Source organism: Pyrgilauda ruficollis, unplaced genomic scaffold (genome assembly GCF_017590135.1).
Source record: "Pyrgilauda ruficollis isolate IOZ18807 unplaced genomic scaffold, ASM1759013v1 scaffold74, whole genome shotgun sequence".
NCBI lineage: Eukaryota > Metazoa > Chordata > Aves > Passeriformes > Passeridae > Pyrgilauda > Pyrgilauda ruficollis.
In genome coordinates, this window is record NW_024529266.1 from 1,070,632 (window position 1) to 1,098,159 (window position 27,528).

At 40.6% G+C, this 27,528-nt stretch overlaps 1 protein-coding gene across 1 annotated transcript; it reads right to left on the reverse strand.

The window, feature by feature from the left end:
- On the reverse strand, positions 1 to 27,134 carry ANKDD1B (ankyrin repeat and death domain containing 1B). Its single transcript, XM_041486132.1, is given in 15 exon segments — positions 1 to 369; positions 688 to 819; positions 1,481 to 1,679; positions 4,015 to 4,110; positions 7,709 to 7,807; positions 11,561 to 11,659; positions 13,186 to 13,284; positions 14,244 to 14,372; positions 16,060 to 16,158; positions 17,702 to 17,800; positions 19,536 to 19,640; positions 19,730 to 19,828; positions 21,272 to 21,370; positions 23,398 to 23,501; positions 27,059 to 27,134. Coding segments are annotated over 15 exon segments (1,593 nt in total). The 3' UTR covers positions 1 to 310.
- Between the last annotated feature and the right edge of the window lie 394 nt (positions 27,135 to 27,528).

Below are 27,528 nucleotides of genomic sequence, written 5' to 3' on the forward strand. Positions count from 1 at the left end.
AAACACAGAGTAGTTTATTTTGCAGTTCCAATACAGAATAGCTTTATCAGTGTTAGGTCAGATGTAGAAATTGTAAGTGGTGAATCTTGCTTAGCAGTTATAAGCTAACACTCAGCCATTCATTCTTAAATTTTTTACATAACTGTTTAGCAAGCATTTGAGAAAAAAAGTAACCATTTCAGGAGTGCAAGTTCTAGGGTGGAAAAAGTTGTACAACTTCAAAAAATGGTTTTTGTTTCCCAAAAAGATATTTGAAAGCCACTTTCCTTCTGGCATGTTCCATCATATATGCCATGTTTTGTTGATGAACTCATGAAATGACACATTTCCTGGAGTCCATGCCAATGCTAATTGAAGCTCTGATCTTCTCTGTAAAGTAAAAGAAAACACTTGATTGGTGTGCTCTGCTTTGCACAAGGTCAGACTAACTGAAGGATGGCCAGTCACAATTTAAGTGTGTGTACAGGAGATGAGGGAAGCAAAGTTTGCACATCTTTCTTTAGAAGCCTTAATTCTGACATAAATGCTTTTTCTCAAGCAGCCTCACTCCTCAGGGAGGGCAGTCCCAGAAAAGAAGAAAGTGTCCTCCACCCCTGCCCTAGCCACAGCTTCCCAGCACCAGCAGGGACCTCGGCATGGCACTGCAGTCTCATAGGTGACACTGTAATGTGCTCTGTATCAACTTACCAGCTAAAGACTGAAGTCCTGCTTCCACCAGATCTTCATATAGATGTTTAACAGGATTCTGATGAGCCAGCAATGTACCATGTAACCAGATGAGCAACATCCTATTCCCATGCTCCTTGTAACTTTTTTTCCCTATGCAATACACAGAGTATTTGTTCAATATGTTGGAAACAGTGTGCTTTTGCACTTTAAAAGTTCCAAGAGGTTTTAAAATTACTCCTTACTCTTAACTACATTTCTCATCTAGAAGAAAAATGAAGACTGAAGCTTACAAAAGTTTAAAAAAAAAATCTCATTTTATCCTAACACTACTGTTAAGACATAAAAAACACCTAATACATCTTAAAATTAAATTTTCCTTTCATTTTCCCCCAAGCTGTGGCAATACACCCTGGAGTAGTAGTAATAAGTACAGTATGTGCTGCAGAAGTACTGTCTTCCCACCACTTGAGAGGCCTGAAACCAGGAACTCCTGTTTCATGGCAGCTGTGCAGACAGCGCATGAGCAGAATTTCTCTGTGTCATGAGGTTCCCCAGGTCCTCACTTGCAGCATGACCCCCAAGAACCTTCTATGATGCTCATGGCTTCTAGTTTTGATCTCCAAAGAGGAAGGTTTCTTCAGGCCAAGAGGGAGAGCAGAATGTCTTGTACTGCTACAGCACTGCTTCCCAGGAACTAGGGACAAGGCTGGTACCCCTTCACTATAGGATAGTCAGATAGTTTAAAAAGCAACACTTCCTTGTGGGGGCTTTTTATCCTATATATTGTGTCTGGCCACTCAGATATTGTTACCTGTCCACTGTTCTTCAATAGCTTTAATTTGTTCATCTGTGAACTTCCAGAACAAAGCCAGTTTTCTCCACTCGTAGGGTTTTAACTGGTTGTATGCTAGATTCCAAAGGGACGAACGGATTTGCTTGGTCTGTGTGCTGTGGTCTTGTTTGAAGGACACATTGAAGTCTGACCCATTACCACCATGAGCTAGATGTGTCTAAAAAAGAAAGCAGATGATAAATTGTGTAACAGAGCTGGGAACCTTTGCTCAGTGAGGTCCTGTACAGATGTATCTGCTGACAGATGCTTTACTCAGTGCCTGTAAAGGAACTGTGTATTGCCCATAGAAACAGAACTGAAACAAAGAGTTCCAGTGTTTGTTGTATGTATTACTAAATTAATTGCAAAATAAGCCACTTTCTCTGGTACTTGATACACAAAAGCAAAGTAACAGCAACTGTTGTGTCAGCACTGCTGTGCTGCTTGGTTCTGTCTATGTCATGTTTAGAACACAGCTGAGTTTCAGGCACAGTTCTTAACCCTTTCTCTTGCTTCTCAAAGCACTAATCTTTCCCTGAGGAGAGGGTAGGCACCATGGGCACAGCGCCTGCTCAACCTGTTCCTGCCTCTGCCCTGTCGGCTTCACTTGGCTGAAGTGGGGACTTCCAGATCCTTTGCTGGTACCATCAGCCATTAGGTTTATCACAGGGACTCCCATTCAGCAAAGTGTCTAAACACCAGTGTGCACATGTGTGTTGAGCATGGATCTAGTTTCATTCTTGCATAAGTAAAATCAGGCAGAAACCAAAATCACATGGATTTTACCCTCCCAATTAAAAGTGATGTTCCTACTGTATGCATGGATCACCTGGAACAGGAGTGATGGGGTTACCTCTTGTTTGAGCACCTTGGCAAAAACCATGTCAAGTGATTTCAGTTCTAGCTAAGCTGTGCCCAGGAACATTCCTAAGTAGTTAAGCTCCAGCTATTTCTGTATTTCATTACATTTATGTACTAGTCCTGTTTCAAATAAATCTTCAAAGGGAAAAAATTTCTTTACAAATTTGATAGAGGATGACAAAGTAGCTACTAAGCAAAAAAGGAAACAGCAGTAGGCCACATTTTAAAAATACTAAGCATAAAGTGCTTCATTCCAAATTAAATTCAGAAAAATACAGCAGGGTTATTTCCTAGCCTTACAAGAGACTTACAGAGAAAAAAAAGTCACAGTTCAGTAACTAAGCACCACATTTTTGGTTCCATTCATCTGATGCAGACTTTATTTCATGCTTCTTAACACATGCAAGGTAAAGTTTAGAACAGCTTCAGGGTCTCTCTGATTAGATCATTTGCTTATGATGTTTAATTAAAAAAAAAAAAAAAACCTCTTTACAGCAGCACAGCTTCCCTTTGCTGCTGTGTTTTGAGGCAACAGCAAGGTGGGATAGTAACAGCTGCCCTCAAATCCAGTTAAACCCAGCCTAGACAGTGATAGGGAAGGGTTGTGTAGAAGTGATAAACAGAGAAGGGGGCAAACAGAGAGATGACAGTCAGACTTTAGTATCATGTGCCCTTCCTCTCAGCTACATGATATTTCCTTTTGTAATTAATGCTTTGTCACAAATGACAAGTCAGCTGAATGTAACTAAAAGACAATCCTTAAAATAATGTTTCAAAATGCTGTAGTTCCAGTATGGTAACGCCACCAGCATCATATTCCATAGCCGTAAGATTTAAGCTGTTCCAAAGGCTGCACTCTCAGCTTCAGGCAACAGGATACAAACACTTACGTTTGTATTTCCCAACATCTCTGGTGCTTGTGCAGAAAGGCATCTGATTAACACCTTTTCTTCAGAAAATTCAGTGAACAATGCCAAAATGTTGAGAATATTATGGGCTTACTGCTGTCAGACTTGTTATGTCTTCTGTGGCAACAGACTGCTTCTAATTCCTCTTTGAAGCAAAAGAAACAGTAATGGGAAAAAGTAACAGTACCTGACAATTCCAGCTGAACTGGTGCAAATCAAATGCTCAATACAGAGAGTTCATGGAGGCTTTTTTTGCAATAATTAATCTAGATCTGTGACTTACCAGCCCTGTAACATTAGTGTCATGGATTTGGCCACTCAGGACAGGAGTGGGGTGGTAAAACCAGCTAATCTTGTACCTGCGCTGAGACAGGATCTGTATGCTGATACACTTGGCTAACTCAGCAGGAAGCAGGAGTGAGAACAAAATCACAAATCGATATGGCAATTACTTGTAGCCCATTAGAGTAGCCCATATTAATTTTATAATAAACACACAAGGGACAGAAGAGGGAGCTTCTGTTGAAGTAGCTGAGCTCTTGCTAAGATCTGCTTACAGTTTTACAGCTAGTCAGGAATAAAGCCTGGATGGGCTTTCCCATTCCCATTTCCCAGTCCTAACTTTTGTTCATCAAGGCCAGTCTTACTGCCTGCCAAAAGGAACCACCTCAGCCAAAAGGCATCTCAAAATCAGAAGTGGCTTTTCCCTTAGGTATCTTGTGTCTAATGAAAGATGACTCTTACCTGTTTCATGGCAAAATACCTTTCTGCTTTAATGATCATATCTACAATGAGGGCATGATGGCTCCTTGATGCTGTGGCTAGTGCATTTTTCCCATGCTGCAAGCAGAGACAGTGAATCAGAACATTATCTTGTGTGTGTCATAGAAGAAAAACACAGGGACTGTTTACAGAACCCATCCCTTTTTCATGGCTTTTGGGTAGCTGCAATCAAAGTCCTATGCTCTGCATAAGCTGTATCACCTCAGCTCAGAGGTGGTCAGTTTTCTCACATACTAAACTCCCCAGTAAAAAATTCTGGTGAGGTACTGCTGCTTTCAGAAACATGCACTCAAACTTGAATACTTCATACCAGCTTGCAACTCCAATCACTACGTCCACATTCAAGCTACCACAAATACAGTAAATTCCCATGCTATGGTTAAACTGGCATTTCAGATGGATAGGCTGGCAAAGTTGGAAATCTCCAACTTAAAAGGCAAACCTGTGCCTTGTTTTAGATGGTAAGCTGGCTCACAGAATAAAAAGAAAATTACTTTCTCATTAGACCTGAAAGGAGCACAACTGCAGGATGATGCTTCATGGGTATAGAAGGAGCCACAGTTGTTCAAAGCCATTGCTGCAACACCAGCTGCAGAGGTTTGCTCAGTCTACCTGAACCCATCTCTCCTATCAGCACTTAGATGCACAGGCATCATGGTGGCTCTAAAAGGATTTCTCTGCAATTTTCTATTTTCAGCAGATCTGCACTGAGTGCAACTGCCTGGATTTAAATATTACGATTATTCTCCACATAACAAGTGCTAGGCATTACTAGAAAACTAGATCTAAAAGAAGCCAATCCCTTAATTAGAAGGTTCGTTAATTAAATTATAAGGTATTTCAGTTCTACAGATAGTATAAAGTTCCCTAATATATACCTTTTGAGTTCTAGCTCCTGGCTGTGCTCAAGATCATTCCAATTAACCTGTTTTTAGAAGAGCATCACATTGGAAGCCAATGAACATACATTTCATTAAATCTTTTAGGCATAGGCATGTTTTATATGTGAAGAGTCCAGAGACCACAAGAACTCCTTGGGCTCTGGTCTGGAGAGGTGCTTTGCATTTCACAGAGGAAGAGAGATGCAGTGGATAAGGGGGGTATTTCTGTAACCCTGTGCTAGTAGACACTGCTGGCATCCTGCATGCACATGCAGCACAGCAGTCTGCACATGGGGAGCTCTCTGCACTCACAACAACAGACGGAGTGCATTTCCTGATCTCTGACAGGAGCAGATGCATGGCATTCTCTGGAGACTGAGTACTGCTGCCAGGGCATGGAGGCCAGAAAAATACTGTGCAATCAAAGCAGGCTCCCTTTCTTCCTGTCTACTGTTCAGCAAGGACAGTAACAACTTTGGCATCTCAGCACCAATTCAGTTCAAAGGGTGCTGTACTTGCATATGTTCCCAGCAGTGGCATGGTCTCAGGGGCCATCCAGCAAATAGGCAGGGAAAAAGCTACTCCAAGAAATAAAACAGAATGCAGAAAGGTGACCTGTACCAGAACTCATACTGTCTCAGAGACAAATTCTCATAAATAGCTCTATCAGTGTTGCTGTAATACAAGGGCACTGCCTCGCCCAAAGACTTGCAGGTGCTTAAGGTCATAGGCAATAAGTAATTTTTTGTGTCTGCCTTTGGAATATGAGTATGTTGAAAAGAATTCCCAGTAGCAAAGGTGTTGTTTAAAGTGGACAAGATTTCATTCTGGGTTTATCCCTACAATATTGTATGCAGGACGACCCCAGCTTGGTGAATGATTGGCATCTGACTCCATTGATTCAGAAGGCTGAACAATTGCTTTATTAGAACTACACTATATTACATTAATACTATATTATAACTATACTAAAGAGGTACTAAAAAAATACTAAAGAAAAATCTGTGACTGTCTGAGACAGCCAGTTCACAGCTTTGAGTGATTGGCCAAGGGATCAAAACAATCCTCAGCAGAATCCAATTGACAAATCCCTTCAAGTAAACAATCTTCCTAACACATTCCACATGTGCAAAACAACAGAAGCAGCGAGCACAGATAAGAATTTCTCTAAGGTTCCTCACTGCGATTCCCAGGAAATACCCATGGGAAGTTGTGCCTGTCTGCTCTCTGTGAAGAGAGCTGTGGCTACACTACAAGAACTGCAGCCCTTTGGCAAGTGTAGGCGTGATTCTAAATGGAAAGGCTTAACTACAATGCAGCATCTTACCTCAGCGTCCCAAAAACATACCAACCATGCAACCCACACTCAGAGCCCCAGGCTAGGGCAAAACAAGACAATTCTAGTCTGTAAAGCTTCATTTCTCATCAGGACAGTTTTGTGCAGGAAAGTTACTTTTTAAAGTTACAAAAAGGCAAGATTTTGCTCATAATAAACATCAAATCCTTCAACTCATACAGAATATCAAGAACAGTGTAAAAGGGAATACTCAATCTTGCAGTAATTTAGCAAAATATGTAAATACTGGGTTTGGTACTCTGTCCTTTCAAAAGCACTTCCCCTGTAACTTTACTTTGGTACTTCTTCCAGCCATTACCATTTTTGTTTCTATTTTTCAGGCAGAACATCATCTCAGGGTTTAAGTATCCATCTGAATGGATCTGGAATATCAACATGATTCTCAGATGACCTGGAGTGATAAAGGGCAAACTCTCCATCACTGCACCTGTGAAGCTGCATCTCTCCTGGCACTGAGCCTGGCTGCAGATGCACAGTTACAAGGAGCCACAAGCCATTTTCCCCTCTGCAAGCCGTATTTTCCATGAAAAATTGCTGGAATGTCTCTGTCTCCCTGGGAGCCCCCCAGGAACTCCGGCCAGCCCCGGCTCGGCAGACAGCGAGGGGGCAGCCCCGACACGGCCGACACTGGGGGACACTCTCTGGTGCCCCGAGGGTACTGAGGGCAGCTGGGCTGGTCACCTTTGCAGCAGAGGAGACACTGGAGACATCGGCAGAGGATAAAAGGGCTGACTCTTAGCAGGGGTTAATCCAAGGTTTTATTTGGAGCTCATGGATGCTCCCACACCTCAGGGGGCCTCCTGCTCAGCGGGTCCGGGAGAGGTGCCAAGGTTACATTTAAAGGGAAGTGTAAACCAAAAAAGCAGATAAATTTGCTGGCCAATAAAGACACTTCAGGGGTGAAAACTTAGGGAAGGGACATTTGGGAAGCATATCGGGTAGCACTTGGGGGGTTGACCCCTGGTCTCTCACTATTCACTCAATGACCTGGACTGAAAGTTCTAGAGAGAAAGGATGGGATGCTGAGTGACTAACAGAGAGCCAGAGTGGGGATTTGGGGATGATCTCAACAAAGGAGGGGGAATACACAGGTAGAGGGAGGGGGTACAATCAGAAGTAAACCATTTGGGCAAAATAAGGAGATACAAAAGCAAAACCATTAAAAAGTATAAACACACTACAACACTGGATGCAGTGTTTGTCCTTCAAACCACAGAGCCTGGGAGCTTTACAGCTCTTCACCAAAACCATCAGATCTCTACAAGCTGCAGGTATAGCAATATTAAGACTTCCTTTGTAGTTAGCTTTACTTAGCAAACAAAATTTGCAATATGTGCTTTATGCACCTGTGTAAGGAAGATTATAGAACAAAAAATAAAATCATGTAATCCTTACATGTGTGAGGAATGCAATTTACCTTATCCATGGTCTTGAGATTGCAGCCTGACTTCAGCAGCACTTCCACCAACTCCACATTGCCAAGATCAGCTGCCAGATGTAGAGGGGTTTCCTGCCTCTGGAATTGAAGACACCAAAAAAGTGCACTGAGTCAAACTTTCTCCTAAAAGTAGCATGCTCACAGGCTGAATCTAAAATAGATTCACAAGAGGGGTGACCTTGGTGAGAAAATACTGAGCAGAGGGAAGTCATTTAACTTCTGCATGATCTGCCGGTTTTGTTTCAGGCAGACAAGACAGCATATGGGATCTCTGCAGGAAAACCAGGCAGAAGTTCCAGCTGGCTCAGGAAAGGGTTGCTGTTATGACCCTCTAATGTACTGTAAACTAACAAGCTGAGTCCCTCTCTTCCCTCTTAAAGCAAGGTACTTTGGACAGAGGGCTTCATATGTCTGGCAACCCACACACATATCATCCTCTCAAGTAACCTTTTCCCTGCTGAAATTCATGCCAAGAAAACTGGATAGCCACAGTTCTCATCAGTACATTATGCCGCATCCACAATAGAACTTTTTAGTCAGCTCTGCCACAAAATGATGATATACAGCAGAAATCTACCTGCTCCATAATGGGTTCAGTGAACCTTAAACAACACACATATAAAAAAACCCAAAATAAAATCATTAAACAAGGCCAAATCATTAACAAGAAATACAGCCAAAATGGCATTCACCTTCAAGTAAGTCTTTGAGTCTGAAAGGAGGGTATAGTCTCTACATAACTATATATACCCAAATATGTATTTATTTATTTTTTACAGAAATTAGAGTAAGAAAATCCAGACATCTGTGGGTGAAACGCAGCAGCAAATAATGGAGTAATTGTGGAAGCCTTGCATATATGGGAATGTTCCTTAGTATGTTTCTTGGGACACATTATCCTTCTAAGTTGAATGTTTTGTGCCTGTGCTTCTCTGACATTGCAAGTTTACATTCTGTAGGTCTGGTTAGAGAACTTCTTTGACCTTTAGATCTTAATTATAGTTCGCACCCTAAGAAATACCAGGCTCAGGGTTCCACATTAAAAGTCTCATCAGTTAATTTTACAGTTTACACTATGATCACACAATCTCATGTATTCACCTTACTTTTTTATTCCCATAAAGAAAAAGGGTTTTTTTATTCATATACCCTACTTTCTTTCCTGCAGAAATTTAGGGATACATAAGTACCTACTGTAGGCAACTTCTGGCATGCTAGAGACAGAGTGCAAGATATTTCTAAAAAATGTGTTGAAGAAATTTACAGAATTCTCTGTTTTATGTGACCAGAAAGTCTTGTCATCACTCCAACCACAAATGACATCCTCTGTCTTCCACAAAAATGTGTATAAATTAATCTCTAGCAATAAATGAACAATGGGAAGGGGTGAACCACTGATTTCTCAAAGACTCATCCTTGTTGCTATTGTGGGGAGCACCTCCACATGTCATGAGGGAGACCAGGCTGCATTTCCTCAGCAGTGAGCCACAGTGCCCCAAATGGTACTTGACAGGCCTGCTGGGACAGTCTTTCCACTGAGATGGATGGCTGAGATATCTGTAGGGCTGATGGGGAGGGGGAAGAGAGATTCTCCTTGAAGTGCCACAGGTGGCAGGGCTGTCTGTACACAGTTGGACCACTGGAGTCTGTCATGGTCAAGAGCCAGTGTATGTGAGCTCTGTACAATCTTCTGCCACATGGACTATGGGCACTGGATATCACTGAGATTTTTGGAGACCTAGTTGTTGTCAGGTCACTGTAGTCCACTCTACTACCATTCCCTCAGAGACTGGATACCTTCTGTGGTAGTTTACTTGCCTTACTGGTTTGCAGTGTCTTTGAGGAGACATTTTGCATTCATGCTCAGTAAGAGCCACCTTCAGAGTCTTGTGAGTGTCTACCTCTGTTATGATCCCTTTGTCAATCCCTTAGTCCCTAGAGGTGGACTCCCCTGAGCTTCCCTATCTTCCCAACACTGGAGCAGTCAGGTGGGTTTACCTTGCTGACAGATGAATACTTGCTGCCTACCTAAGAGATCATTCAGAGATGGACACCAGGTAGTTTTGCTTCTGTTGTCGTTCTTGTATTTTCCCTTTCCTGTCCTGCTACAGGCCAGGCTGCCTCTTTTGAATCTTTCCCCTTTTGCCCCACAGCAGGAGCTGCTGTTTCTCTTCCTAACCAAATCAACATCTATTTCCACCATCTTCCCTTGAGCTGAAGCACAATTATTATAGTTGAAGGGCTGGGTCTCCAGTTAAGCAAACGTGTGACACCTCCAACTAAGTGAGTTTTCACTTATGGTGGCTTCAGAGCTTCTCAGTGTCCCTTTGGATGCTCCTTGATCAGGAAACCCTTGTTCTCTTTTGAGGGCACTGGATGGCAGCTCAGTAGGCAAGGGCCAGACCCAACACAGCACTGGAAATCCCTGTGTTTCATAAGGGCAGGCAAGGATCCCCTCCTTCATTCAGATGGTGTATTAATTACTTGGGACTATATTCCTGCAAAGGCATGAAATCCTAAACCGCTGGAGGCAGTAAGAGCCTCAGGCACCTGTCCACTTCCCTTCTCACATGATACCACCTGAGAATTGATTCCTCTGGGCAAATCCCTGTGTGGCATTCCCGATTAGTTGTTAATTGTTACCCACAATAATCTAAACCTGCTCACAACACACACTAGTATGAAGAGTGTGATTATGCAAGGATATTGAAGGAACTGAGTAGTGTTACAAGAAGGTGGGAGAGACTGTCATGGAGGAGAAGAAGGGGCAAATGCCATTCTTTCCTCTTTCAACAAAGTGCCTCTCCAAGGAGGGAAATGAAAAGGTGTAATTGTTGATTTTCTCCATGAGATGGTCACCTGAGTAGACCTGAGTGGCATTGTAAGGCCCAAAAACACCAGATCAGGCAAAGCCAGTGCTTCTATCATCAGTCTACCAGGCAAAGCAACACAAAGTGATATGCAACATAGCAGAAGGAGAAATGGACATTAACAATTACAGGAGGTTTTGTACAGCAAAGAAGGGATCAAGCATGACACCACCAAAGTATGATACACGTCAGTGGTGGATCTAATCTACAGTGATCTGATTTACAGTCAACTGGCCAACAACTAACCAGGCCTCCAAAGACCGCTGACACCAAGCAGGGTGAAAGAATCCTGGTTAAGGTAAGGAAGACAGGTGTAGCTGTCCGTGGATGGGCTCAAACCAGCATCCTTTCAGTTAACAGCTGCTCACTGATTGCATCACAGAGACCTGTGACCTTGTCATTCGGTGTTGCTGTGTTGCTGGGCTCTGCTCAGCTCTGCCCCCTCCCAGCTCCCTGAGCACCCCAGCTGATTAAGGTGTGGGCACAGAGCATGAAACAGAGAAGGCTTTGATACTGTGCAAGCATTGCTCAGCAAAGCTTTAAGAGCATTGTCTTACCAGCCCTGTTTTAGTCACAGATCTAAAACACTGCACATGGTAGATTACTTTAAGGAAAATTTAACTTCTTTCCAGCCAAATGACATTCTGCATTGGGATTCCCTCTGAAGCCAATACCATTAGGCATTTCTGTCATTTATTACACATAACACTTGAACAATACATTACCCAATCATTTTCTGAGTATACAGCATTGTGCTAGCCTTATCTTGCTCAAACAATATTAGCACAGCATGTACCAGTGACTAATACATATGTACACACACAAAAAGATTAGGAGGGAACTGCCTCTTCCTTCCTGTTTTTTCGTACCCTGAGCTCATAAGGAAAAAAAAAAATTCAAGCAAAACCCACATAATCTCCCCTTTACCAATAAAGCTGTGTAAATTCCCAGCTTTTCTTACGTGATTTAAGGAGTTTATGTCGTGATTGGCATCCAAAAGGCTTTTTACTACCAGTAGGTTATTACTGAGAACTGCTAAATGGAGAGGGGAATTCTTCTGCTGCGGAGGGAAAATAATAAATTATTATATTTGGGAATATTATAAACAAGAAAGAGGTTCTAACTGAACCTCACCACTTGCAAAGGTGGCATGCTCTAGCAGAGGCTCAACACTGCAGAAAACACACCTGTATGTGTGGAGTTATACCAGAGGTGGTAGCCTGCTCCCACCTAGAAGCAGGTAAACAGAAGAAAACTGGAACTGCTGAGTGTGTGGGGTGTGTATCAGTGTGCCACCACTCAGCAATGCAGCAAGGCACTGCTCTTAAGTGTTCCTGCCTGGGATGTACTGCTATCCTGACAACAGAGAGATCAGGATAATGTTCCTGCTTCATCAGAAAAGTGGATTTGACCTTTGTTGAACAGCCTGGAGACAGACTCATTCTGTATTCGGTAAACTGATTTCGAAATCTACTTTCCAGGAACAAACTCTTGTCATGTGTTGCTGCTGGAAATGCTCTTCATATTAAAGTGACTTACTGTCATATTTATAAAATATGACAAATTACAATTAGTAAGACAGAGGTTTTATTTGAGTGATTATTTATTAGTATAACCAGGGCACAGATTCAACACCAGTCAAAATCCACACTAGGTTGGTAAGATCACTTTGTATGTTGGACCTGTGACTTATCAGTTTCTTGTGAAATACAACTAAAGAATAATTCCATACCAGTATTATTCATGGTGCCAGGCACCAGTTCAGTGTCTTTATAAAACACAGCCATTCCTTCTGGGCTACAGAAAAATAAAGCAATAAATAAATAAATTCTTATGCAACATTATGATGGAAATATTTGCAAAATGTAAGTTAAAATTTTTTTAGTTGCTTCTGCTACAGAAAGCTAAGGAGAACAAGCAGCACAACAACTGCCTGACTTTTAAATCATTTCAAGCACAACATAAATTGTTATTCTTTGATAACTTTCTGCAAGAGGCCAGTGATATGGCATAAGTCATGAAACTCAGATTCTATTTTCATCCTGTACTGCAAAAGTGGAAAATAATTTCCTGTTCATAGAAAATCTCAAATATCTGTAATATTTAAACTGAGAGAGGATTTGGATAATATAAATATGTCTTTCTTTTTAAATCACAAAGAATGTTGGCATGCAGATTTTGAAGGCACTAAGGGTGCATTTACCTGCAGAGGATAAAAGCACTGAAGTGTTTATTTACATTTTAGTTATCTTTATTCAAAATCATGTTGACTCTTAGCCCATGGCATTACTACTGCTAAGTTCAAGCTGCGCAGTTTGCTCTTCTTCTCCACATGCCTGGCCCTTGGCGTAGCCTGGCCATGTCTACTCTGCCCTGCACCAGCCGCTCAGGCACTCACTGGGCTGGCAACAGGATCCTGTCTCTATTGGTCTGTGTGTTGGGTGTAACCAACACCTAGAAACCAAGTAATAGCGTGTCTAGGAAAAACTTCAAGGAACTACTCAATCTCATTCAGCTGTCTGAATTCCCACAGAAAGACAAGACAGGCTGAGCAGCAGCAGAAGAGTTATTCTGATAAACACTCACCTCAGGTTTAGGAACCAGGTCAATATTCTTATCAATAAGAAAAGTAACCAAGGATAGATGTCCATTTTGAATTGCAACCTGCAAAGCACTGCTATTGTTCTGAAAGAAATTTGATAGACAGAAAAACTTACATTTTTATTTCTGAAAAAAACCCAGTATTAAAGAGAGGTATAAATATAGGATAATCTTGCATTTAAATTTGTCTTAGTATCCCCTCCATCAATAAAATCTTTTGAGAAAATGATACAAAATGAAGCACATCAGCAGCTGGCATGATGTTTTTGTCAGCAGCGAAGGAAATTCTCATTTTTGCTATATCACAACAAACATACTAAAGAACACATGTATCCTATGGCCCCATCCAACTTCTCTTAGAAAAGAGACAGATCAGCATCATCATCTATACTATGCCACGGACAACAACAATGCCAACATGTCTCCTGTTCTGTTAGTTATTCTGTTAGACCCTTACCAAGCAAGTATGGCCACATCAACCAGTAAATCCATAGAATAGTTAGTAAATCAATAGAAAAATAAATTAATATAAAATAAATTTTAAAAACTAATTTTTACAAAATAGGTCTGCTTAAACAAACAAGTACTCATTCTGCTGGAATCATAAACTTCTTGCAGCAGGCTAGCCAAGGCCATTCAGCAGATATGAGCTGGACTGCAGTTCAGGAATCACACATAGAGAACAAGTTTGCCATCAGATCAGTCACATACACTGCCAAAAAGGAGGATTTTCAGTTATCCTTGTTGGTAACATTTTCTAGTCACATGTGGTACTAGTGGGCATACAGGAAATAAAAAGCTCCACCACAGTACTCCATCAAATAAAGCCAATGCTACTTTACTTCCACATTGGTTTTATTCTGTTAGTACTCTCTACATTCCCCGTTCTATTTTTTTAACTGGTTTCATTAAAAAAAAAAAAAAAAAAAAAAAAAAAAAAAAAAAAAAAAACCCAAAAAAAAAAAAAAAAAAAAACCACCAAAAAAACCCAAAACCCAGAGCAAATATCCTTTGCTAGTAAGGTCCTTTTCACAGTCTAGTACGCCCCACTAGGAGGGATACTGTGTACATACCTGAGTTGAAACATTGATGTCACTCCCTGCCTCCAGTAAGAGTTCAGCACATTTTTCATGACCTCCTTCAACAGCCAAGTAAAATGGAGTTTCTCCATTCTAGACCAAAAGAGACAAAATGTCTGTTCCAATTCAAGAGATGTGACTACAACACTGAGAACACCTCCAGTAGGCTCCATCAGGCTCATCCAACTCTTGAATGACATGGCTACTCATCAGCAGTTAAGTGACAGATGATGTTTATCTGTACAGACGTATAGTAAGGTTTACAATACAGAAAACTATTTCAAAAATATTAATCATGCTCTTTTTGGTGGGCAGCAATTGTTGCCATTCAACACTAGGAAACATCACTAGTATGCTAGTACATACAGTAATTCCAATTTCTGTCAGTGCAATGCCATGGATTTCTGACAAATTCACAACCCCAAGTGCTAGCTATAAGGAGAACTTTAAGCAGAAATAATCCTGTTTCATATTTATTTCAAATATTTTCACAATGAAGGAGTCTACATGTCTCCACAGTAAGTCTATAAAATGGGATACATCAGCTACACAATTACCTAATTCCTGCTTCTCAACATCTAAAATATATAAAGGTTTAATGAAAGTTACTCTGGTGTTTCAACAATCACAAAAGGATCAATAAATCCTAATTTTTCTTTGTTTAAAATCCTGATGTTATTCTCGTAAACTTAAAACATTTTAGTACTTTGCTCATGCTGTAGGAAGAGAGATCTATTTGAACACAGATCACAACATCTCCAGCTGGATGGCAAGGTCACACCATTAGCCATGCCAAGAGAGCGGCACAAGCAGCACAAGCTCTGTGTGCAGAAACAACATTCTTAGACAAGCTTTGGAAACACAAGGGCTCCACATTTTGAAGAGGCTCATGAGCCTCACAACAGCTGAAAACAGCAGACAAGTTGGATAAGAGGGAACTTCTCAACTCATCAGTCTGTCACTGATAAAGGAAGAGGAGGGCCTTGGGTAGGAGTGATTCATTTTGCTCCCTGGCCCAGCAGAACAAATGATCAGCCACATGGCAGATTCCCACAGTGGGCATTCCAGCCCACAACAAAGGAAATTACCTTGCCCAGGTTGTTCCAGCTGCCCCATAGAAGAAACAGAAGAGAACAAAAGAACGCTGAGAGGAGCAGTTGGTGTGCATTTCCTTCCTCCACTCCTTGTTTAAGCCTCAAAATGAACCTCAAGAGTGCCTTAACTCAGGGATACAATCTTCCCAGCTAATATACAATTGATGAATATGTTGAGCTCACCAACACTAAACCAGGAAAGCAAATTGGGTAGGCAATGTCTGCAGCCAGTTTTGTGCAACTGAGGTCAGATGGACCAGATACAAATTACCTCTGCTGAGGTGCCTGGGATGGTATGTGCTCGGTATCCAAGTCAAACTGGCTCAATGAATAGGCTGAAAAAGTGAGATGTTACAAGGAATGGGATCACATGGCTAAAAATGCTGGATGACAGAAAGCAAGGGGGAAGGCCTTCCTCTGTTGTCTTCTGCCCGCAGTTATGCAACAGCTTGCCAAAAGCAGGGGAGGACCTGCGTAAGGGATAAAGGACAGAGGAAGACACCGAAGGAGTTAAGGGAGGTTAATTCATTGGACAAAGAGCAAGGAAACAGGATGCAAAGTTACTAGGAAACCAGCAATACTAATGAAATCTCCTCAGTGCCACATCTCTTCCTTTCAAATTTGATTTTTTTAGAAAATTTTTCAAATTTCTAACTTTATTTCTTTCAATAGCTTAGTGTACTTACCTGATTGAAGTCATTTATTTCCTCCCATTGTTCAAGCAGAATTTCCACAACTTCACTGTGACCATTTTTGGCTGCTAAATGCAATGCTGTGTTTCCCTCCTTGAAATTAAAATGTCAAATAATATATTTTAAAATGCAGAATAAAGACATTATCTAAAACCAATACAATGCTTTTGGTCTTTTACCTACAAGTCTTTCTTACATACAAGGAGAGGGAGGCAACTGCATACAGCATGTGCCAAGATTCAGTCTAATTTTGATCTAGTCTGATCTAGTTAGCTGTCTGAAAACTTTAGTGTATACCACCAAAAAGATCTGAAATTCTAACTCCTAACAAATGAACCAGAAGAAAACTTCAGGTATTGGTTCCCACAAGGGTGGGTACTACACTGAGCCCCCAAGACCACTGATTTAAAGAGTAAAAAACCCTAGGTCAGAGTACAGAAGTTTGTCATGGTTTTGATATCAACATCACGATCTTTGATCTCTGTCACCATCAGTGCAATTTCTTTCCAGTAAATTAAGAAGCACAAAACAGAAACAAAACCAAAACAAAAACACCACACCACCAAGCAAAAAAAAGCAACTAATAACTTCAGGCAGAGCAGCAGCTTTTGAACTAAATGAAAATGCAAGCATACAAAATAGTATAAAAATGACTAAAAATTTTAGAAGAATCCTAACTCTTAGAAAAATGAGAGTCCAGAACAGTTTTTCATTCACAGCATTGAGTGGGAAGATGTGGGAATCCTTTTTACCTTTTATGGTTACAGTGTGATTTGGTTTAGTGACCCAGGAAATGAATTTCTATCCTGGCTCCTTACCTAATTTGCAGGACCACAGCATTTACCTCCTGACGCTGTTGACACCTTTAACCTGCTGGATATCTGGGACAACACTTTCTTTCTACCTCTGCTGGTAAACTGCTTAGCACAGCAGAGCTCTGGGGGGCACTTCATCTTTTAAACTATTACCAGAAAACCAAAAAATCCAACATCACTTCCTGAGTGCTTACTTATGTGGTTCTGTAAATGCAGTATCTGACATATTCACAATATTTAATGTATTTGTCCTTACAATGCCTCAGATGCAGAGAAATACTAACTTGCTCATTCCAAAAATAGTAAAGTGAGGAAAAATAAATTTAAGAGCAGATGTTGAAAATTACTAAGATACCTTAAAATACAGTCTCAAAGCAAACTCAATCAGATTGAAGTGTTAAGGTACTGCTGCAAAAGAATTTATAGGTGTTTATTTTCATCCTGGAGCTTTTAAACACCTTTGAAAAATTGGTCACACAGCGGCACACAGACACAGACAAACAGAGTGAAATACTAAGAAATATGATCTCCCAGAAGAGGCTGACACCTTTATCACCAGGCTTCCCCACTTCTCTCAACAGATATCATATGCTAGTCTTGCTTTGCATAAATTATGAATGTGTACGGAAAAGTTTCCTGGCAATCATCCCACTGCCTTCCCTTTATCACTAAAAAATCATCATATGTTTGTTGGTCCCTTATACTACTGTAACACCTGTGCAGCACACACAGATATTTGAATATATAATAATCACAGTGAAACAAAATAATTTTTCATAAGCACATTTGTAGTTGTACATCTGTGGAAAAGAAACATTTACCTCATCTTTTTCAGATGTAAATAGCTTCAGAGCAATCAAATTTTTTATCATGTCAACATGGCCTTTTTCAGAGGCCAGAAGAAATGGCTTTTTACCTTTCTAGAAAAAAATTATGGAAAGAAACACAGTGTTAAAAGTAGAAATACTTTATTTCTAGTTACTAGATATATGGCATGCATATGTATATGTGTATCCTACATAAAAATTTATATATCATATTACTAAGGAGATTAACACAAGAGTAGATACACAGAAGAACAGTAATTAAAATTACACTTAGTGTATACAAACAGATCATATATCTTTCATATCCTGAATAAAATATATAAAAACCGTTTAGAAATGGTAAAAAAGTGGAAAACACACTCAAAATATTTTAGTCTTACTTTTTGTCAGTATGAAAATATTAATTAAAATAACTGTGTCATTAAAAGTCTGAGGATGCTCAGAAACAGGCAGCAAAGAAATTGCAAAATTTATTTCCATGGGTGAACTTGTTTGATCCAAATTCTTGAAACAGAGACCAAAACTAACGTATCTCAGAAGTTTCATCCAGGGGGCCTGAATTTAACACTGTAGATTGCAGGGGGTTTTGGTAGTGTTGAAACTAACAAAAACTTTTCAAACTACTTACAAACTCAACTGCAGAAAGTTATCTTGACACAAAACCTAAAAATCTTGACACTGTTCAAGACAGTAGGCATGTAACCAGCTAGGTAAAATGGCTTCATATCATGTCTGGTAGTGCCTATAAAAATGTCTAGAAAAAATGCATGCACCAAGTAGAGAATTATGATGCAGCCTCAACAGGTCATTGAGCTCCTTCCTCACCTTTCCTCTCCCAAGGCCTAAACCTTCAAAGGTATGTTTTGTTAAATTAACTCTGTTTTGTCAGACTTATTCAGAATTTGCACCCTTGGGTCAATAAAATTCAAGAAACTCAGAGGAAAAAAACAAAAAACAGGGAGATTTGTTCTTTGGATGTCAGATCTCAAAGGAATAAGTTTTCCTCATGTAACGCTAACATATCTGACTTATCTACATAGCATTTCAAAACAAGATCCCAACACTGTGGAAATTAAAAACACAGAAAACCTGATGAGGACAAGGCACTGTTGGAGAGTCAGTGCTCCTGTGTAGGATAACTGCACAGAGTTCTATGTTCTACACTGATGAAACATGGCCATGTTGGCCATAACTGGCATGTTTTGGTAAGGGCAGGAGTCTGTGAAGATGAGCTGTGTGAGAAATTACAGAGCCTGCCCTGTGCTGGTCACAGACATTTCCAGCTGGTTCCACAGTGGACCAAACTGCCCCATGATGTGCCAACACTTAACCCACCATGGAACCAAACAATGCCTCTATGAAAATGTGGGACCAGGGGAGATGCAACAGGAGACACAAGAAGATGCAAGGGAGGAGACACAGAAAAAGCTATACCCCCAGGTGACTGCAGCCCATGCAAGAAGCTTTCTGGAGCAGAGGAGAATAGTGAGAAGCAAAAGGTAGAAAAAAAGGGAATCAACTGGGGACTGAATCCAACCTCCTCTGCCTTCCATTGCCTCACCACGACTGAGAGTCACATGCAGCAAAAGCAAGGACAGCAGAGGGTGTCTGCAGTCCAACTGAAACAGGCAAAGAGGGAGGAAAGGTGTTGCCCCCATAAGGGCTCGTCTGGCTGTTTCTTTTACCTGTTTCTCAGTATGAAGTCAGTAATTAAAAGTATATGTAACTGTCAATAAACTAAAATTCATTGAAATTCCCCCAGTCAAGATTGTTTCCCCCAAAACAGAAGCCTCATGACATCAAAGAAATAAAGAGAAACACACTGTACCCCATCAGGTTTGTTCAAGTCATTCAGATGAAGATCTTGGAGGAAATAATCAACTATTTTAATGCTGTTGCTCTGAGCTGCAAAATGCAGTACGTTCATTCCTTCCTGAAAAATGGTAAGTCAATCTGTAAGAATGTTTATTTTTTCCCAACATAAACATGTTTAGGGTTGATAAAAATTTTTCCTCAACAAACCTCATTTTTAGCTTTTTGATCAGCACCTGCTTTAACTAGTTTTCGTATTATATCCAGATTTCCAGTCCAGGCTGCAAGATGAATCACTGTCAGGCCGTGCTTCAAATAAAATGACAAAGGCAGAAATTACCACCAAAATATCTCAAGCCAAATTTCTTTAAATCTTTTTGATTGATTCGGTGTATTAATGGGTTCCAATCTGTAGGCTTTTAGAAAAGCAATATGAACACCTGACTGTGGGTGGGATTCATCTCACTTAAATTAAGCTAAATGCAATAGAGCAAGACCTAGATAAATGTTTGACTTCTTCACAGAAGGTCTAGCATCTCTAGGAAAGGACTGATCCCATTTTATGACAGAGGGATTAAGTCCTACCTGGAAATTATTTTCTCTCTCCAGAAACCATGTAGATAGATAGTCTTGGGTGCAGTGGATGACATTTCAAATGACAATATGCAATGACTATACCCCATGAGTCACCATAATTTTCCATTTAGACCTCTTTCTAATGCTCTCACCTCTCAAATTCTCTAAAACCTTTTTCTCTTATAAGAAAAAAAGAACCCTGTTTTGAACATCTTAAAAACAAAAGGACTAGCTCAACTCTGGGCTGCTGTGACCTTATCTCAAGTGCTGGGGACAGTTTTGGGTGCCACAATACAAGCATATAAAGATAGTAGAGTGTGTCCAAAGGAGGAACACAAAGACGGTGAAGGACTTGAGGGGAAACGATATGAGAAGCAAATGAGGTCACTTGGTCTGCTCAGCCTGGAGGAGACAGAGGGGAGCCCTCACTGCAGTTATAACCTCCTTGTGAGGGGAAGAGGAGGGGCAGGCACTGACCTGGCAGGACCAGAGAAAATGGCATGGAGTTGTATAAGGGGAAGTTTAGGTTGGATATTAGGACACCTCCTGATATACCCTGTTCTACACTTCTAATCACTCTAGAGTCTCTGCATGGGACTCACTCCACTTTACCAGTCTTTCCCGTATTTCAAGGAATTACAATGGAAAACAGTGGAAGGCAATATGGAATATGTACCTGGTATGCAGGCAATAAGATAAATCTAGGCTTCAGCAAAATTTGTGGCTGTGGCCTAAAAGTCTGCCCTGAAAAACCTTCCAAGCTATGAACAGCTGGAAGCCAGCCACAAGCAATGCACTAGGCATCCATCCTGGGAATGCTATCTAACATCTGCATTAATGACCTGAATGATGGGCAGAATGTACCCGCAGCAAACTTCGTATTAAAACTGGGATGAACGGCTGATAGACTGTATTGGTGTGCTGCCATCCAGGAAAACCTTGACCTGGCCAAGGGAGGTGCCTTGTGCTCATTCAGGTATTCAAGCTTCCAATACTTTGGGCATTGTGTTTTTCCTCTAAAAATGCTGGTTTTGTACAAATATGTGTAGTTCTAAGACAAACCATGTTTTTACTGTAAGCTCTTAATTTTTGCACAATTGGGAGGACAAGAAAATGATCTGCTTTTATTCAAAGGAGTTCCTACATATGTGAATCAAAACAAGTAAGCCAGCTTACCTGATCTGCCATGTCAAGTCTAGCTTTGTGATGAAGAAGAAAATCCACCACCGACACATGGCCTCCCGCAACAGCAAAATGGAATGCTGTGCGCTTCAGCTGGAATAAGCAAAGCTTTGTTTGTCAGGTCTCTAATACAGTTCTTTCCCTGCACAGATGGTCAGGATTTTGGAATTCTCTGATTGTTACCAAATGTACCTGATAATATACATTATTTCATATTTCTCCTTTAACAGTCACACTTGATCTTTATCTATATATTTTGTTTTGTTTCCTTCGATAGAATTTAGATGTTGATCTTAGAGAATTCTTGTAAAAACAGAATGATTTTCTTAGTCTACATAGCATTGTCCTTTCATTGAAATGTAAAAATGGGATTAGCACTGCATAGGGGAGGTGCATGCAGTACAAGAAGCATCCTTGTTTATTATTTTATTGCATGGTGTAGTTTGAATAGCTGAGGTCTATATGTAGATAGACTTGCTTTTGGAATCCTCCTTGCTTTTGACTAAACCTCTGCAATGCAAGCCAAGATTTCTCCCTCACTCAATGTTAGTCACCTTCCCATACTGAGTCATCATCTACGTAAATGAAAGCTACCACCTTGCAAACAGTGAGTAATTTTACAGAGGTGACTGGGCTCAGTGCTCCTCAAGAAGACTTCCATAAAGTAATTAATGGTATATATTTAAAAGGGATTTGTTAAATTGAGTCAAATTTTACTGGAGAGAGTTTTGCTTTCAGTTAAAGTAGGCATAACTGGGTTTAACATTAGTGACTAATAGCTTCCATACAAAGACATCTAGGAGATTTAATCAATTAATTTCAAAAGTCAGTTTGAATTTGCTTTCTTAGCTTCTCTGAAGATCACCTGACTTGTAAAAATTTAAATTCACAAATCATATGCATCAAAAAGAATGAAAAAGTAGGATTTATGACATGTATTTATGTCAGAAAAAAGCCTCTTGTAATATAGAAAGAGTACTACCAAAAAACTCATCTTTTGATGGCCTTCCTTATTTGGCCTAAGATTAAAGGGGAAGGAATGATCAACATTAACAAAACTAATGGCTTTACCAGCATAACCTACATCCCTATTAGGATAATCAAAGCACAACACCTCTAGCAGCTATGCTAGTAACTCTCTCATACTATAGATCTAATTTAAGGATGACAGAGAAAAGTTTTAAGCTACTGAACTGAAAATGTATTTAGTTTAACTTCCTGAATTCTGGAAAGCAAGAAGGAAGAAAGAACTATTTTAAAGTGACCTTTAGAGTGTAATGCAATTGATACTCTCAGTATTCAAGAGGAGTGTGCTCAGACAAAATGTTTATCTCCTTGTCTGTTTCATAAACAAATCAAGGAATGCACTATACTATCTTCTAAATTTCCCAGTGAGTGAAAATGCATGTGAGCATGGGAGGTAATTTTTTTCAGAACCCAGAATAAGCAACATTGGATACTCAGGGGTAGATGATTTATATGTAGCCATTGAGAGGACACTTACAGAAAACTCCCAGATTAATATCATGACTGCTTGGTTCCTGTTGAACTACCTCTCATGTGGAACAGAGTGCTATATTTAGCTGCTGTGAAGTATACATCCTCAGATTTTAAGGCCTGGTGTTGAAGTCAGAATAGGAAATGCATTTTCGTATATCTAGGGTAAATCTGAACTCTGAGCTCAGGCTGGAGCCAAAGAATGTTGTAGAATGCTCCCACAGTTCCATGCAAACCAAAGAGTAATACTTCTTTTTAGAAATTTGTAATGCTAGCAGCATGAATCCACTCTTAAAGTGACTGTGAGGTGAAATCATCCCACTCAGAAAGGTGGAGAACTTGAGGAATTAGTCACCAAAGAGCTCTCAGGAAACACTAGAGCAGGAGCACAATTGAGACGTCCTTAGTTCCAAATGTGATACACTGACTACTGCGAAACCTGAGAGTTAAGCTGTACAGCTCCCAGTGTCCATAATGGCTATATGAAATTATTTCTTCATCAAGTCCTAGAGGGCACTTCTGCAGCCTCACTCCTGCAGCCGAGGGGACATGCTGGCATTCCCCCATGCAACCCCAAGGAGTCACCCTTCACATTAGTGATCTGTCAGGCACCTTATACTCACAGTATCTACAGCATTTATGTTAACATTCTTTTTAAACAGCTTTTCCATGGTATCCAAATTGTTCATTTTAGCAGCATGTTGAAATTCTCTCTCATCTGGCAGTACTGTGGGAAAACATGATGAAAAACCCCATATTATTAAAAAAGTAGCCACCATAACCAACGTAAGGGATGATGATACTGTTTACACTTTCTGTTCTTTGTACTGATTTAATGTTATGAGAATCACTTGCTTCTCATCATCAAAGCATTTAATGACTAGGTTTTTCTCCTTTAGAGACATCTGGTTATATTTCTAGTTTCAACTTTTAAGTGCAAATAAAGGGAGACTTTTCACAACACAGATTATCAGGGCTAACACTCACAGGAACAGCTTATGAAGCTCTTACTACCTAACTGCATCTCAAATTACTGCATAGGCATAGCAGTGAATTCTACAAATTTCAGCATTTATTTCCTATTCTTTGAGAAATTTCTCTTTTTTAAAACACACCACCAAAACACAAAATATGTAAAGCAGTAACCAAACAGTGTGACATGACTGGAAAAACAAACCAAAATAAACAAAACCCACTTCTAAATTGAGACCTTCCTTTAACGTCTCAATCCAAAAATTAGCATCTGTTTGGTCAGCTGAAGTAGCAAGACATATTCAGTAACTCTGAGAAGTAAAATTCCAGTGTCTGACCTCCTTTAGCTGGAGGTCAGAATATTTTTCATGTTTATACTGTAGCATTTCATTAATCACTTAAAAGAAAATTGTGTAGCAGTTACACCAGTTGCAAAAACATTAGTACATACTTTTAATCAAATAGCATGTCACACTTAAGTACTATTAGTTAGATGTCTTCTGTCTAGACTATTTTGGGCTGAAGGCCACTTGTCCAGTGATATCACCAAGGAGGCACCAGTCTGTTGGACCGGAACTACAGGAATTATCTTATTCTTGAGAGCCCAGGCAAGTTCATCCCACCACATTATATCTAAGTTCATTAATGCTTAATCAGGACACAGCCTGAGGCACTATGACTGCAGAGCATACTAAGGAAAATCAGGATGGCATTCACTTAATTGCGTTTATATGTTCCCTGCGGCTATCATTTCAGGGAGAATAATCACATTTTTACTGTACAAAATGAATCAGAAATTAAACTGGATTCTTGCAAAGGTGTTTCCAGTTTCCCTAAGAAATTATGCCTCAAATAAAAGAATCATCCTTCCAAACTTCTCTGGGAATCGCAGTATATGTGTTATTTGCATTACAACGTGCAGGCACGAGGAAGGGGGAAAAAAAAAAAGAAAAAAAAAAAGCATTTGCAAAGAAAAATGCTCTCCTGGCATTTGGGACAAGGAGCATGGCTGACAGCAAAATCACCATTAGGAACAGTGATCTTTGAAGAATAAATCCCTCAGAGCCAGTTTTCACAGTTATTACCTTAGGAAGGAAGTATCCAACAGAGCTTTCTACTAACTTGATTTCAAGCTCAGGTGAACCAATGGTTAAAGGGTATGTTGCTCAAGGCAAATTTATGTCAAACGTGGAAAAAAGATACAGCACTAATTAGCAGCAATTAATTACAATAAGGCCACATTCATTCCTGCTGATGGCTGTCTTACATGAGGATGCAAAGATAAATGCATATCAGGACAATCAGGAACAACCCTAAGACTTTATGCAACACTGCCTTCAAAACAAGATAAAATTATGTTTCTTTACTGTATATGCATCAGAAAGGACAGTTTTGCAGTTCTAACAAAAAATAACAAAAAATAAATTCTCTCTTGTCCAGAAGCCATGAATTGGCCATGTGCTGCCAAAAAAACCTTTTCCTCTGTGCATTATATTCCTTAATAATCTCTCTCTCTTCACACTTAGTGATGCAGGAGTTGAGAACTCTGACAATGTAGACACACCATGACTCTGATTTGTTGCCCAAACTTTTGCTACCTTTGCAAAATATTTTTTCATGTATGACATTACAAGAGTACAGAGCTGTCAGACTAAGCTTTTTGGAAGTCTTCTATCCAAGCAGGGGTCTCCAGGATTTAACACTCCTCCTGTAACTAGCAATTACTCTTATTTTCAAGTAACAGCAGCAATCAATTATCTATGTGTGACTTCCAGGTTTTTTAGGAGGTATTTTCTTTGGCACTATACAAAAGTCTGGTTTATATAATAAATATATAATTCATATTGTAACAATTTAGTAGTTATATTCTGTTTTTCTTTTGAGCTAACTGAAATTAGTACTTTGATTTCTTCTTCTGATACAGCTAAAGAAGAGAGAGAGAGAGCTTCGTAGAGAGCTCTGCCAGCAGTATATTGAACATCCCAAGATTTTCCATCTCTTGGAAGAGCAAGGAAGTAATTAAAAGTGAAGAAAAGTAAATTGCTTAGTTGACCTCAAAACAAAAAGTGAGGTATCTTCAATAATTTTTTTTCCTCTTTTTTATGTCTTACTTTAGAGGCTTAATTCTTTCTTTCAGGAATACCACAAATAAAGATGATTTGCAATGAATTTAAAAAATGCAGCTGAGGTTTCAGTACTTATAGAACAGCAAAAATCCCTGCATGTGTGTATCCCTACCTCCCTGGTCTGCTTTTAACTTCCTGGTGTGATGTCCATAAGATGAAATCCACAACTATCTTAACACATGGGAAAACAACCCCTGAATCTGAATTGGCTGAAGAGGTCCAAGAAGGTAAAATTTTTAAAAATCAACAATATTTGGATTCAAATGGCAATATAAGTACTTTTACTCTATTGATTCTAAAAATGAAATAATCTATTTAATGATCTGGGAACATTTTCAAAGTTTTCTCTGGGCTTTCTTTTTACTGGAAATAAATTTACTAGACCAATGTAGGGAACTTCTTAAGTCACTAAGTTGTTTTTTTTTCTAAAATAGTAATCTTCCATTTCAAAGAAGTCATGCGAAAAACTACTTATTGGGTCCAATGGCATAATTTCATTAGCTATTTTTCTTTTTCTGCCCTCTTTGCCAGCCTGGGAGCAAGAACCACAGCCCAAGATAATGGCTCCTGGCTGTCACACTGTGATCACTGGGGCGAAGCAGGGTTTGGCAGCTACCGCTTAATTTCCACAAATCACCTGTTTTCACTAACTACAGCTCACGCCAGAGCAATCTGTCCTTTCACAGACTGGTTTGCAGGTTGAAGGCTGGAGACCCCACCACTGGGTTGTGTTTCTGAGTGCAAGATCCTCTGGTTTCTGTGTGCCTCTCAAAACTGGGTGATTGTCTGTGAAACTGGTGGCAGACACTCAGCTCCAGGGATGTGACTAGTACGTCTCAGAGCAGTTCAAAGCGAAAGTTAAAGCACGGCAGTGGGCAATTTGCAGGACTTGCCCCTGGGAACACCACATGCCAAAAAAAGCCCAGCTCCCAGTCCCACATCCACACATTTGCTGATATCTTTTACTACATGTAAAACAGCTCATGTTCATCGTTGTTCTTTCCAACCCCCACCGCTCATTTTGTTCTCCGGTCAAGGCAAAAAGCACGTTTGGGTGGGTCCCAGCGGCCCGAACGGGGCCCGGCACGCTGCCTCCAGGGAAGGCCCCGGGGCTGTGCCGGCCGCGCGCGGAACGCGGGCCTGCGCTGCCCCCGGGCGGCCTCGCCTGCCCCCCCTGCGGACTCACGGCCCTCGTGGCTCACGGCCACGGCTCCCTGCGCGGCATCCTCCCCGGCGCGGAGCAGGCGGCTCAGGCCCTTCATTGCTGCCCATTGGGCTCCTCTTCCTCCTCAGCCAAGGGAAAGGGCCCCAGGCCGGTGTGCCGAGGGAGGTGTCTTGCTCTGGCCCCGACAAACCGGTTCCCAGGCCGCCAGCACACGCAGCCGGGCCAAACACACCCTGCAGGCACACCTGCACAGCACCCCGCTGGTGCCAGGACACCACCGTGCAAAGGGGCAGACTTGTGGAGCAGCTTTAGGAGTTTGTTCTAAGAGAAACCAAGCACTAAATACACTGCATTTCTTGACAGTGGCTAGGCACTGAATGGGATCATCCTTTCCCCATCCAATCCCCTCACGTCTTCCCTAGTGGCTAGTCTTACCTACCAGGAGCAATCAGCACCCTCAAGCGCTCACGTCAGACAAAAGGCAGTCCTCT